The 13,853-nt window shown below is 41.0% G+C and overlaps 1 protein-coding gene and 1 pseudogene across 5 annotated transcripts in view; one reads left to right on the plus strand and one right to left on the minus strand.

The window, feature by feature from the left end:
• Positions 1–9,120, plus strand: part of LOC109895529 (PHD finger protein 21A-like) — a 50,732-nt gene extending 41,612 nt beyond the window's left edge. For 3 of the 5 annotated variants that reach the window (XM_020489253.2, XM_031830717.1, XM_020489254.2), the window contains 6 exons: positions 103–163; positions 1,354–1,520; positions 2,077–2,232; positions 4,174–4,249; positions 4,349–4,452; positions 4,571–9,120. In XM_020489253.2, the coding sequence (XP_020344842.1) occupies positions 103–163; positions 1,354–1,520; positions 2,077–2,232; positions 4,174–4,249; positions 4,349–4,452; positions 4,571–4,969 (963 nt within the window). In that variant the 3' untranslated portion in view covers positions 4,970–9,120. Of the gene's footprint in view, positions 1–102; positions 164–1,241; positions 1,265–1,353; positions 1,521–2,076; positions 2,233–4,173; positions 4,250–4,348; positions 4,453–4,570 lie in introns of all 5 variants that reach the window. The other 2 variants (XM_031830718.1, XM_031830719.1) reach the window with 1 other exon arrangement.
• On the minus strand, positions 5,350–10,993 carry LOC109895292 (ras-related and estrogen-regulated growth inhibitor-like; annotated as a pseudogene).
• Positions 10,994–13,853: the final 2,860 nt, after the last annotated feature.

Consider the following 13,853-nt stretch of genomic DNA (forward strand, 5'->3'; position numbering starts at 1 on the left):
AATTGAAATGGAACCGGCCCCAACTCTGGATACTGTACCTGTTCTAGGTCTGCTGTGTGCGAGAACCAGACCTAAAGTAGTAAACACAACCTATATTCACAGCGTAAGAAGAACGGCGTCACCTACCTGAACACTCCTCTACACCAAGGCACCAGGAAGAGAGGTCAGTATGAATCTCCTGTCAGGTTATGGAAACATCTAGCTACTCAGGGTTGTGTGGAGTGTCCCACCTTGTAACCTTGCTAACACAATGTCAATTGGACCGCACAACCCTGCTCTCCCAGACACCTCGAGGAAGTTTATGCTGTCATATCTCATACAACGGTGGAGACCAGTATACATAATTTTGTTGTACTGTGATACTGCCCCGTCACAGACTTCTTGTCGGAGCTCTTTTGGTTGTGCTATCATGCTAGTGCAATAGAGCTGGCTCTTTCCTTGCACTTCCTGCTTTTAATACCACTTGACTCTGTGCTTTTGCCCTGTCTGTAATTCATGCTACTTAACCAGCTCTCTTTGCCCTCTCAGTAAGATGCCTTCCCACCCTGCTCTGAATGTATTGTTGAGGATGGCTTCACAGCTATGTACTGTATTTGCTCACCCCAGGACTCCACCAAGCAAAACACCCCCATGTGGATTTGAGCCATGTCTCTGTCTGAATGCTATGTGTATGGCATTAGCCTGGGTACCAGTCTGAGTTAGCATTCCACTCCTTGCCACTCTTTCTCATGTTTAGCATGTACACGGAGTATATGTAGTGGAATGTTAACCAAACAGGTTTGTGGATCTCAGGCTAGTATGGCATGCCAAGCCAGATCTCACTGCTCATTTGTTTGTAACAGACTTAAGAGGCCTGTTATGTAACATATTTAGTGGTACACTGCGGTTCTGTGAGCAGAACATTTGGGAGAATGAATCCTCATATGAACCAAGCGTTTGCTTCCCACGTTCTGACTGACAATGTTGAATGCAGCTGTATTTGACCTATTGTTTCATAGAGTACATTGGAATAATGTAGATATTAGATTTTACATTTGTTTCAACAAAGTCTTGCCCTGCGGGTCGATACGATGTGGCTTATGTCTTGCTTTGACCTGCTTTGTTCTCGGAACTACTGTCCCAATTAACTGTCAGCTTTGCCCAGCTCACCCTTCCTCTTGACCCGACTTCATGCTGTTCCCCCTCGCTGTGTACTAACGCTTCTGTCTGTGCTCCTCCTCTTCCTCTTCCTTATGCGCTAGCCAATGAGGACCCATTGTCACAGGTATGTCATGGGAATGTTTTTTTTATTTTGTTCTCCCATTTTCCTTTCTTTTGTTTTTGTTTTGTTTTGTCGTGTCTCATCTCACCCAGGTCGCCCACCCAAATACAGCAGTGTTCCTGAGCTGGGTCTTCACACCCCAACATCCCCCACCAGCAGTCATTCCGCCTCCCCGGCCAACCACCGGCCAGAGAGGGGGGGCTCTCACTTCCCCGTCCACCCCCACACCCTCCCTCTGCCTAGACCCAGCTCTGGGGATGTAAGTAGATGATGGAGAGCCCACTGCACCTACCAGGACTAGAGGAAGCCTCCCCCCAAATCCCCCCCCTCAGTGGTATCTCCCTGAGGCCCTATGGTTTCAGGACAGACCACCCCTCCTTACAACATGAAACCTTCCACATCCATTCACTTTTACACCCTACATGCCATTACATCCATCATTCATTTATGTGTGACAATCTATGTGTGTCCTGGTGTCCATAACCTTACAAAGTGAAAAGTCCCTCACTCCTTTGGCTGAGGATGTTTGGATCAACGCATCGCACGTCATTGCTGTTGACAGTGGTGTTTGGGGTTTGGTAGGGTACCGTGACCAGCAACATTACTCGCGGTCATCCAGTGAAAACTGGCTCGTGTGAACAACACCCAGTGCCCACAAACACAATTACAATTGTGAACAGTTTGAAAGCACAGTCAGATTGGGCAGGTGTCATTCAGTGAAGTTCGACTCCCCTCTCCTCTAGTCCCACATATCCAGGTATGATCGGTTGGGCGTAGTGGGCCACAATACTGATTGATGCAATTCTTCCTGACAGGGAGACATCCATGAGGACTTCTGCACTGTGTGCAGGCGCAGTGGTCAGTTGCTCATGTGTGACACATGTGCACGTGTTTACCATCTGGACTGCCTCGCTCCACCCTTGAAAACCATTCCCAGGGGCATGTGGATCTGCCCCAAATGTCACGACCAGGTAACAGCATCACCTGTCCCTGCAGTCTCAGCCTCTTAGATGCTCCCCCAGCAGTTCCCAGGCCGGTTGTACACTAAATGCAGCTAATACAAGCTCCAGCTGAGCCACAGCCACCCCTGTTTATCCAAGCCAGTTTTGTCAGAGTGAGATATTAGAAGGGTGAAACCTCAGTGAGAACCACTCGTGCCACCTTGTCCTGGTGCTCTCAGGAATCTCAGAGCTTGTCTTAGTGTAGGGGGTCTGAGCAATAAGACTGTTTCCTAGCTTTGTATGTTCTCCAAACAATGTTTTTGAACAGGCACGAGAAAGCGCCATGCATTTCACTTCATTATTTGTACAAAATGCTTCTTGCACTGTCATCTTGTTCTTTTTTTTGTTCGTCTGGTCTATGAAAGATTTGTGCACTTTATGTGGAAGTGCTCCAAAGGGGCCCTGTATGTGTCCCTGGACTTTTGGTAGCTTGGTTGAAAGGGAAGACGCGTTATGTTGATATCCCTCTGTGCAATGTTTCCATAACATACAGTATGATAACCTACAGTAACCAATAATCATTTGATTCACGGCCTTGTCTCTCTGTCCTAAACTCCTTGACAACAGCGTTCAGAGCCATGATTGTGTGAACATCTAAAAGTGGGGCGTAAGAATTCAGGCAATTTCAACTAAAGTATATACAGTGCGGCCCGAAGTTGTTGACACCCTTGATAAAGATGAGCAATAATAACTGTATAAATTAAATAATTCAAATACCGAGCTATATTTTATTTTAAACTAATACAATTGTTTAGGGAAATATTTTTATTAACAAGTAATAATGTTTTTTCTCAAAAGTAGCCATCAAAATGATTGACACTCATAAATACTCGTAGAATTAAAGTAGTCAAAAGGTTAGCATTCGGTCCCGTATTCATAGCACGTAAGGACTACATCAAGCTTGTTTATTTCTTCTTTTTTTTTACGTTTTAATTTCATCTTTATTTACCTAGGCAAGTGACTACAAACTTGTTGGATGCATTTGCAGTTCATTTGGTTGTTTCAGATTATTTTGTGCCAAATACAAATGAATGGTGATTCATGTATTGCGTCATTATAGAGTCACTTTTATTGCAAATAACAATCTAATATGCTTCTAAACGCTTGTTCATTTGGGGCGGCAGGGTAGCCTAGTGGTTAGTGTTGGACTAGTAACCGAAAGGTTGCAAGTTCGAATCCCCGAGCTGAAAAGGTACAAGTCGTTCTGAATTTGTTCTTAACTGACTCGCCTAGTTAAATAAAGGTAAAAAAATATATACTAATTGTGGATGGTGTGAATAATGATGAGTGATAAAGTCAGAGACATGCTAACATCTCACCATTACCAATAACAGGGGAGGTTAAGCATGTGGCTGGGGGTATGATCTTTGATCATACCCCCAGGTATTTTTAGAAACATATTTTATTCTTATTTACAATAAAAGTGACTAGGATACATTTATTTAACATTCATTTCTATTGGGAACTAAATAATCTGAAACAACCAAAACTAACATTAGCTGCAAATGCGTCCAACAAGTTTGTAGAATGACAAGTGCTAGTAACATGGGACCAAATACTAAACCTTTTGATGACTTCATTTATCAGAATCTTTAGGAGTGTCAATCATTTTTGAGTGCTACCTTTTTTGAGAGAAGAAAGTATAACTTGTTAAACGGAAATCTCTTTCTCTAAACAATTATATTCGTATTATATCCCAATTTTGGGGGGGGAGGGAGCATACACTATATAGCTCAGTATTTGAATTATATTGTATTTCTCCGCTCACTTGTCTCCACCAAAAAAAAACAGAATGAAACATAATGGATGGTTGAATGGTTATTCAAACCTTTAAAAAAAGAAGAAAGAAAAGAAGCAGAACTTAAGCCTATTGTTGACATGGATTCAATTGTTTTCCCTTTTCTTCTGTAGATTTTGATGAAAGATGAGGCAATCCCATGGCCTGGAACCCTCGCCATTGTTCATTCCTACATTGCATATAAAGCAGGTACAGGAGAAGCCAGATCTTAAAAAGAGCTACCTCCAAATGAATTTGTGTTCATCTAATGTAACACTTTAATGTTGACTGTAATGGTTTACCTGACAGCTAAAGAGGAGGAGAAGCAGAAACTGGTGAAGTGGAGCTTGGAACTCAAGCAGGACAGAGAACAGCTAGAACAAAGGGTCAAACAGCTGAGCCAATCCATAACGGTAAGCAGTACACTGCATGACACTGATGCTAACCCTGAAGGTGTGTGAAGTCATCTCAGAACAATAGATGAACTGGATGGTTAATTACTAATGAGCCTGTCCCTATTTCTCTCTAAAGAAATGTATGGAGAACAAGAACACTATCCTGGCCCGTCAGAGGGACATGCACAACTCCCTGGAGAAGGTCAAGGGCCTGGTGCGTCTCATTCAGGGCATCAACTTCTGCCCATCCCCTGAGGCCTCACCACCAGCGCTCCAGACCAGCCTGACAAATGGAGGAGCAGACTGTGCCAGTGCTGACCACACGGATGACACAAGTCCCGAGGAGCACAAGAACATGACTAACAATAGCGGCGACGACCTGAACAACAACGCGGACGGGGCGACCGAGGAGGAAGGGAAGAAAGAGGACGTTAAAGAGATGGACAACCTCAACAGCAGCAGCCTTGGCAAAACCTTTGAGCCTCCCCAGACTATAGCACCGGCCCTTGTGGATGTAGCAGAGGGGGCCAAATAACACCCACCCACCCAGTCCAGGGACAGGAACCCCCAAAGAGAGGGAAAGAAAAAGATAAAGCACCCCATGAAGTTGCCCAAAGTTGCCAATCGATTAACACACACACCGACATATATATTTTTGGGGTCGTTGTTATTGTTAGTTTGTGTATTATTGGATTGTCCGAGAGGACATTATGATTATCAGATGGAGAAAGGGAAAGGGACGAAGGAGGGTGACTTTATGTACCAGTGGTATGCCAATCGAGGTCAAAGATTATTATTCAAGTCTGACGATGGTGACACTCTTACTCATAATAAGGATATTGTTAATAGTAATAAACATCACACCAATGTGTGCCTCCAATAGTCGCCATAGCGCCTCTTTGTGGGGATGGTTTCTTAGGGTGTCTTAGACTGCAGCTTCAGGGGAGATGGATCCGAGATGTCCAAAGATGAGACCTGCCCGCTCGCCTGAAGATCCACCACCTACACCACACCAGAAACAATTGGATCAACCAAAACACCATAACAGCCATTTGGAATTTATAAACTACCAGGGGACAAGGTTTTTGTTTGCTGCAGTATTTGTCAACAGTTTTGAAAATCACTGAAGTATTGCCTGAGGGATCTGATTAGTCCCAAATCACACTTTTTGTCTTACAGGAGCTCCAGCTCACCTCCATCCATCTATCCCACCTGCCCCCATTACGACCACCAACAACTCTGACAGTACAGCTTAAAGCTACATCACAGGACAGATAATGGATCAACATAGGTCAGCCTGACGTTCAAGTTGTATCCACTGTCACCTCAGTGCTGCCCAACAGACAGCCAGACAGACTGGCTACAGTGGGAGGAGCCCAGCATTCAGCTTACGGTCTGTGGTCTTCAGCAGCATCACATGGACTCGTTGCAGGCTTCATTGACAATGAAGTTGTTTTTCTTTACGAGGTCACCTTTATCATGACTTGTTTTGCGTTATCCATTGTTGCTGAACCTAGCGTTCCTTTTGTATTATTTTGAGAATATGATTGACCACTTTGTTGATTGATACGTTCGGAGGCATAGACGGAAAGCGGCTGCATCAATATTCCATGTGACTGCAGCTCTAGGCATGTACGGGGGACTTAGCGACTATCAGTTCAGATATTGTCTGAGAGGGGTTTTTTGTGTCCGTTTGTCATGATCTGTTGCTAAAGGAAACAACCATTTATTCTGGGGGAATATATTTCTATTCACGTCTTCCTAGTTTTCGAACATCAAGATATGCTTCTTCAAAAGTGCTTTTCTCTTTCGCATTACTTTGATTTCTTATCAAATATATTTGAACCGGAAAAAACTATGTAAATAGCTTTTTTTTTTTTTTTTTGATGTTCCTTGCAATTGAATTTTTATTCAATATGCTCAATTCATAACTGCCAAATGCTATTGTATCCAAATACAGCAGGGAAACAGTCCTATTTTGTTATATAATGTTTTTAAGGTTTCAATTAGGAGTCCCCGTAGATAGGCACAAATTTAGCATGGCAGTTACAGACATACAAAAGAGAGCGTGGCAATGACATTGTATCATATGTTGTTTGGGAAAATGGTCTGGAAAAGGAAAAGCACAAACTGGAACCGAACCACATACCCTCATCCTGCCATAAAATGTCTAAAGTAAATATGAACATTTGAACGATTTATATTTTACACCACCACACTGACAAGTCACTTTTCATTTGACACTTTTGTACAGTATGTGTAGCTTTTGTTCATAACCTGCCGTTTTACACGTTTAAGTCCTTAAGAGTTGCAATGCAATGTCGATATATTAGTTGTGAAACACTTGAGAAATTAGGGACGTTGAAGGAACAGGTTGCCGGTAAACATATCATTTCATCACAGGGCCTACTTGCTGTACTACATCATACGCTATGGGTCCCCCTGGCGGTGCCTTTGTCTAGAGAGTTTGAAGGCTTTTACAGGGCTCTATATATTTCCTCTTGACATGAAATGCACCCAAACCATGGCAATGTTTTATGTTTGAAAATGCATAAACAAATCATCATAATAATGCAAATAACTGGAAAGCACAAAGAGAAGATGCAAGATCGGGTTTTTAATCTATCGCCAGATCAAAAGGAGAGCATTAGTTAAAGGATAAGTGATGGCCCAGTCCATTGTCTTGTGTTGAGGCCACTCTTCCTTTTGGCCTGCGGGTACTTGTCGTTGTGTAGCAATTGCCTTAAGAAAATGCTGCGCCTCGTGAACAAACTGTTCGGTGTATTGTTGGTCTTGTTTGAGTGTCACAAAAAAAATTCAATGAATTGTGGAAATCTTGTCTATTTGTGATGAACCACTTCAGGAAATCTACTTCTCTTTGCACAGAACTGCGATGATAGGCAAAAATGGGAACCTATTGTATTTACAAGTCATCATGTAAGAGAGTTCCGATTCGTTTTGACTTGACTTGCCAGTGTATGAAAAATAAGGATTGTGATTTGAACGACTATTTGAGTTGTCCCTCCACCAAGTCCCTCAAATACAAGCAATTAGCAAATATTTTAATGCACCTTGTGGTTGAACACTCAACAGAGTTAAATCCTTTAGTTCTCTCTCTGACTTGCCATCTTCACGGGGCAAGATGCAAATGATAAGTGGCAGCAATGACACATACTTACCATGAAAATGTATAATTTAGGGCCAGATTTTTTTTCTGAATATTGTTAAATAATTGACATATTCTTCATCTTATCGTTATAATCATTTTGATGTGTTTTTTATTGGACCTTTTTTGGTGCAGAAGCTTAGAAAAATGTGGCTCTCAGTGCCTCTAATGCAATAGAAATAATAAGGATCTCAGCAAATACACTCCCCCATCTGTGCTCAGCATGATGAGCCCAAAAACAAAACTACAGCTGTCGAAACCTCAACAAACCTATGCCTACATATGCAAATAGATTGTATGGACATGATTATACATTAAAAAAACATTCCTACTTTTCATATATAGAACTGAATTTCACCTTTCCAACCTTGGTAACACTTTACTTTCAGGTTCCTTTCATAAAATATTCACAAGTCGTTCATAGACTGTTATTTAGTAGTTTACAGATTTTAGTTTATAACCCATTATAACGAATATGTAACAAAAAAGTAACCAGGGTATAGGCTACCTTAATGGAAAGTGTTACAGCAGTATATTGAAAGCTACAGCTGTACCAGTAAATGTTTAATGTACTGTATACGTACCCCAATGACTCACATAGGAAATGAAATGTCCCTCTCAATTAGTGACTTTTATTGGATCATAACTTTGAAGGCAAAGTGCTGAATATTATGGGCGGAGTTGTTTTTATTTTCTGATTTAGGGAGGAAGATGGGGGGGAGGATGTGGTATGGCCAACTCAAATATTGTCTAGTGCTTTGTGCTGTGAAAGAAAGTAAATGTCATGTTGTGGTAAGAAAAAAAATAGAAACAAAGTTAATATCCAAAGAATGATTTTAAAGATTTTTTAAATTTCCATTTATGATCTACACCAGCTAAATAATATTCACAACGAGAGCAACCAATTAGGAAACCAATATTGATTAGATTCTCTCATCTCTGCATATCTTGATTAGTTCTGAAAACAGTTATTCTCATGCGAAATCACGTCACATCTGTGGCCTTCAAGTATTTTAGTTGCATTTCATTGCCATCAATATGGAGACTCCCCCCTTTCTTGTAAACCTCTGTCCCACCTCTTACTTCATGCACTCGTATCATTTCATTCATTTCGAAGGCTTTTTTTCTCAACGTAAAGTATTCTTCCTCTTTGTTAAGATGCATTGTAGCAGATCAAGCAAGTCAAAGGCACTAATGTGCTGGATATAGTGTAAATGGTTTATTGCACAGACTGCATACTCTCTTGTAATATTTGTCGGTTGTATTTTTTCACAATAATTTTTTTAAAGAAGTATTTGTTTATTTTTGACTACGGTTTTGTTACCAATCCTTTTTGTTGCCTGTGATCCACTGATTCATTTGACCTCTTTCCTGTACTTGAGTTATTTTATGCAGCTGTTTGTATGCAGTGTTTGGCAAATTCCATTGCAGTGTCAGAGTAAGTCAAGATTTTTTGGAGCATTCGATCAATTTGTATTTATTTATTTGACCATTTTTAAATAAAATTACAAAGTTGTAAATGTGGCGTCTCTTCTCTCTCTGTATAAACATATCCGGATTATGAACAGCCATCAAGATGAGGTGTGTGACAGTTCTTCTTACAAACACTGTAGACAGCAATCAATTCACTGTCAAACAGGTGGTAGTGAGCGATAATACCTCCAGGTCAAAGTGCAACTTCCGATACATTTTCAGCTGCTTTCTGTCAAACTCCCATTGATGTTGTCAAGTGCCATATCAAAGCTGTGTGAACCTCTATGCAATTGTGCATTAACCAAATATGCCATAGGCACACTGTGTGTCTGTGTGTGTGTGTGTGTGTGTGTATATACTTTCTGTGAAATGCCTTCGTCACCATTGCATGGTCTTGCTACGGGGGAGCTTGAGTGACTGTCCATGGCCAGTAGGTGGCGCTGGTATTCCAGACGCACCTCTCGTACCAACTTCTCAACCGCTACCTCCACAGCCACAGAACATTCCGCCGCAGACAACTCAAAGAAGTTGTTGCTGATGGCACCAGACAAGTGAATCAATTGAAACATGTCACCTCAGATCACTGGCAAGGGCCTTTCCTTCTCCTGTCCGCACCACCATTCTCCATGTCACATTTATTCACAACTATTACAGTAGGTATGCCTGATGAAAAAGCATGAAACAGAGTTTAGAAACCTATTAAAGGGACACAAAATACACACAGAGATGATGTTGTTTAAGATAGACCATCTTGCTATGCAGAAAAGACAACCACCACATAACGTTTGCAGTTACAATAAGCAGACCTACTGTTTTATCACTGTACTGGTGTGTAACAGTGGCTTGCGTATTTTATTACAGCAAAAGCTGTAAGCAGTCAAACTCCGCTTAACACAGCCTTGATAAAACCCGTTCCCCTAGTCATGAGTGATTTAATGGAATCATTATGATAAATTAGACAAACATTATACAAAAGCGTAATATCCGCCAATGAAAAGACAGCTGGACTAGCCTATGTAAAGTAGGTTCTGAAAAGAGTCATGGGTGGGTTGGGTTCTAGGCTGTCCTATTGCCTCTTAGAAGATGTAACCTCTGCAATAATGAGATGCCCTCCACTCCAGACTCCATTTGATTGCCCTTTCCTGGTGTTTCCACACGTTTAAAGTTGTCATCTCACCCAGGGTCTGCTTGACGTGATCAATACTCATCCTCTTTAAGTGTGAGGCTGACTCAAAGCTGCTCCGGTCTGTGATGGAATACATCATTTGGAAACCATCGGCCCATTTAATGGAACTCTCAAGAGAAGGTGCTGCAGAACCCACAGACTCCTACAGAGAGAGAGAGAGAGCGATAACAAGAGACGGGGGGGGGGGACCACAAAGGTTGAGTTGTCATTTAATAAAGAACAAGATACATCTGTACACTGGTTTTATGCTCTCAAAAGTGGTCTGTTCATGGCAACATTTCGACTCTAGCAGGGGCATAGCACTTTTGGGAGCATACGCCAGTTTGTTTTGTTCTCTACAATTGTTGGAATGCTATGGGGGTTGTTCTGGTTGTTTGAGCCTGAGAGTAATCTTCCTCTTTGGGTTTATAGAGGCCTGACACAAGGGCAGAGAGAAACAAATCCCCAAAACAGTAAAAATATAGACTTAATTCTGAGGTCGATTAAAGCCGAGAGCATGATGACCTCAGTCTCTGGATAGTACCTTGTTGGCTGTGTCCAATATTTCTAAATCGATGGTCTCCTTGTCCACAGTTTTCCAACACCTGTATATTACTCCTGTAACCCCACAGACAGAATGCTGTCAGCCTAATATAGTCAAGTGACAACTTGCATAAGGGACAGTAAAATTAGATGCAGTCTTTACCCTTTTGATGGTCATACTCTCCAATGAACCGCTTGGTGATGTGTCTAACACACAGGGGTGAAGTTCAAACAAAGCAGACCATGAGCACTCAGGTATTTTACATATTTCCCCTTGCATAGACCTCCCCGCACTAGCTAAGCCCAGGCTACTGATAGTAAATATTAGTAAATAGCATAGTAAACATCATACTAAATGAACATAGTATCAACAATTCAGAGTATTATTATTTTACATAAATTTTTGTATTGCAGATTTGTCTCACCTTCAGACATAAAAAAAACGTCTGTCCTGGATGACCAATATAATATCCCACTCAATTTAAGCCATCAGTCTCCATTTAAAAATATTTTTCAATATCTGTCTTTCCACAGGTGTCTCGATATCACCAAAATCAATTGCATGTCCCATCGACAGTTTCAACCAATGAGATACGTTGATGAATTCTTTAGAAACACTAAAACATGAATAAACTTACTTTACAAATAATCACAGCTCGTCTAAATTAGTTGAACACTTTTTTTAAAATTCTACAACAGTTAGTTCAAAACCAGGAGTCAGCAGAGTTCTGAGAACTCCTACTACATCTGTTCATGCATATTTTCTTTAAAAAAGTATAAAAAAATCGGTGCAACACACACTGGATGTAATATATGAAAGTATATGAAATACTATCTTTCCTTACTCGCTCTCTTCGATCACTTCGCTATGTCTGGTCCTCCAATTACTCAATAAGATGCTGGGAGACAGAAATATGTTTGTTCTCCATCATTTGCTCAGGTTTTCAGCTCACAGTCCAGTCCATCCATTGCCTTCGTTTCCCTTTTCAAAATGAAACAATCTGGAAGGGCGTGCCCCTTCCAAGTCTCATTAAATTGATTTGATTTATTGCTGTTGATAGCCAAGCATGCTGTGCGATGGAGACAGCTTGGCCTTTTCACCGTTAACTCAAACAAACCTTTGATATGGCGAATTAACTTTCTATCGAAGATGTTTTGGAATGAACATTAAACTGTTTCATTTAAAAAAAAAAGTTGTGCATAGTTATGCGTATAATGAGTAAAATAAATGAACCAGTCATTTACACATGTATTTATTGGAGCATATACATCTTGTACACCACACCCTGCCCTCTTGTAGACAATTCCAGTGTCTGCAAATACATAGTGCCTTCAGAAAGTATTCACACCCCTTGACTTTTTCCACATTTTGCTGTGTTAAAGCTTGAATTTAAAATGGATTAAATTGAGATTGTGTGTCACTGGCCTACACACAATATCCCCATAATGTCAAAGTGGAATTATGTTTTTAGAATTTTTTACAAATGAATTAAAAATAAAAAGCTGAAATGTCTTGAGTCAATAAGTATTCAACCGTTTGGTATGGCAAGCCTAAATAAGTTCATGAGTAAACATTTGCTTAACAAGCCACATAATAAGCTGCTGGATTCACTCTGTGTACAATAATAGTGGTTAATATGATTTTTGAATGACCACTTAATCTCTTTACCCCACACATACAATTATCTGTAAGGTCCCTCAGTTGAGCAGTGAATTTCAAACAGATTCAACCACAAAGACCAGGTAGGTTTTCCAATGCCTCGCAAAGAGGGGCACTTTTTGGTAGATGGATAAAAAATTTAAAAAGCAGACATTGAATATCCCTTTGAGCATGGTGAAGCTTTTAATTACAGTGCCTTGCGAAAGTATTCGGCCCCCTTGAACTTTGCGACCTTTTGCCACATTTCAGGCTTCAAACATAAAGATATAAAACTGTATTTTTTTGTGAAGAATCAACAACAAGTGGGACACAATCATGAAGTGGAATGACATTTATTGGATATTTCAAACTTTTTTAACAAATCAAAAACTGAAAAATTGGGCGTGCAAAATTATTCAGCCCCTTTACTTTCAGTGCAGCAAACTCTCTCCAGAAGTTCAGTGAGGATCTCTGAATGATCCAATGTTGACCTAAATGACTAATGATGATAAATACAATCCACCTGTGTGTAATCAAGTCTCCGTATAAATGCACCTGCACTGTGATAGTCTCAGAGGTCCGTTAAAAGCGCAGAGAGCATCATGAAGAACAAGGAACACACCAGGCAGGTCCGAGATACTGTTGTGAAGAAGTTTAAAGCCGGATTTGGATACAAAAAGATTTCCCAAGCTTTAAACATCCCAAGGAGCACTGTGCAAGCGATAATATTGAAATGGAAGGAGTATCAGACCACTGCAAATCTACCAAGACCTGGCCGTCCCTCTAAACTTTCAGCTCATACAAGGAGAAGACTGATCAGAGATGCAGCCAAGAGGCCCATGATCACTCTGGATGAACTGCATAGATCTACAGCTGAGGTGGGAGACTCTGTCCATAGGACAACAATCAGTCGTATATTGCACAAATCTGGCCTTTATGGAAGAGTGGCAAGAAGAAAGCCATTTCTTAAAGATATCCATAAAAAGTGTTGTTTTAAAGTTTGCCACAAGCCACCTGGGAGACACACCAAACATGTGGAAGAAGGTGCTCTGGTTAGATGAAACCAAAATGTAACTTTTTGGCAACAATGCAAAACGTTATGTTTGGCGTAAAAGCAACACAGCGCATCACCCTGAACATACCATCCCCACTGTCAAACATGGTGGTGGCAGCATCATGGTTTGGGCCTGCCTTTCTTCAGCAGGGACAGGGAAGATGGTTAAAATTGATGGGAAGATGGATGGAGCCAAATACAGGACCATTCTGGAAGAAAACCTGATGGAGTCTGCAAAAGACCTGAGACTGGAACCGAGATTTGTCTTCCAACAAGACAATGATCCAAAACATAAAGCAAAATCTACAATGGAATGGTTCAAAAATAAACATATCCAGGTGTTAGAATGGCCAAGTCAAAGTCCAGACCTGAATCCAAT

The sequence above is a fragment of the Oncorhynchus kisutch genome, linkage group LG8 (assembly GCF_002021735.2).
Source record: "Oncorhynchus kisutch isolate 150728-3 linkage group LG8, Okis_V2, whole genome shotgun sequence".
Taxonomy (NCBI): Eukaryota; Metazoa; Chordata; class Actinopteri; order Salmoniformes; family Salmonidae; genus Oncorhynchus; species Oncorhynchus kisutch.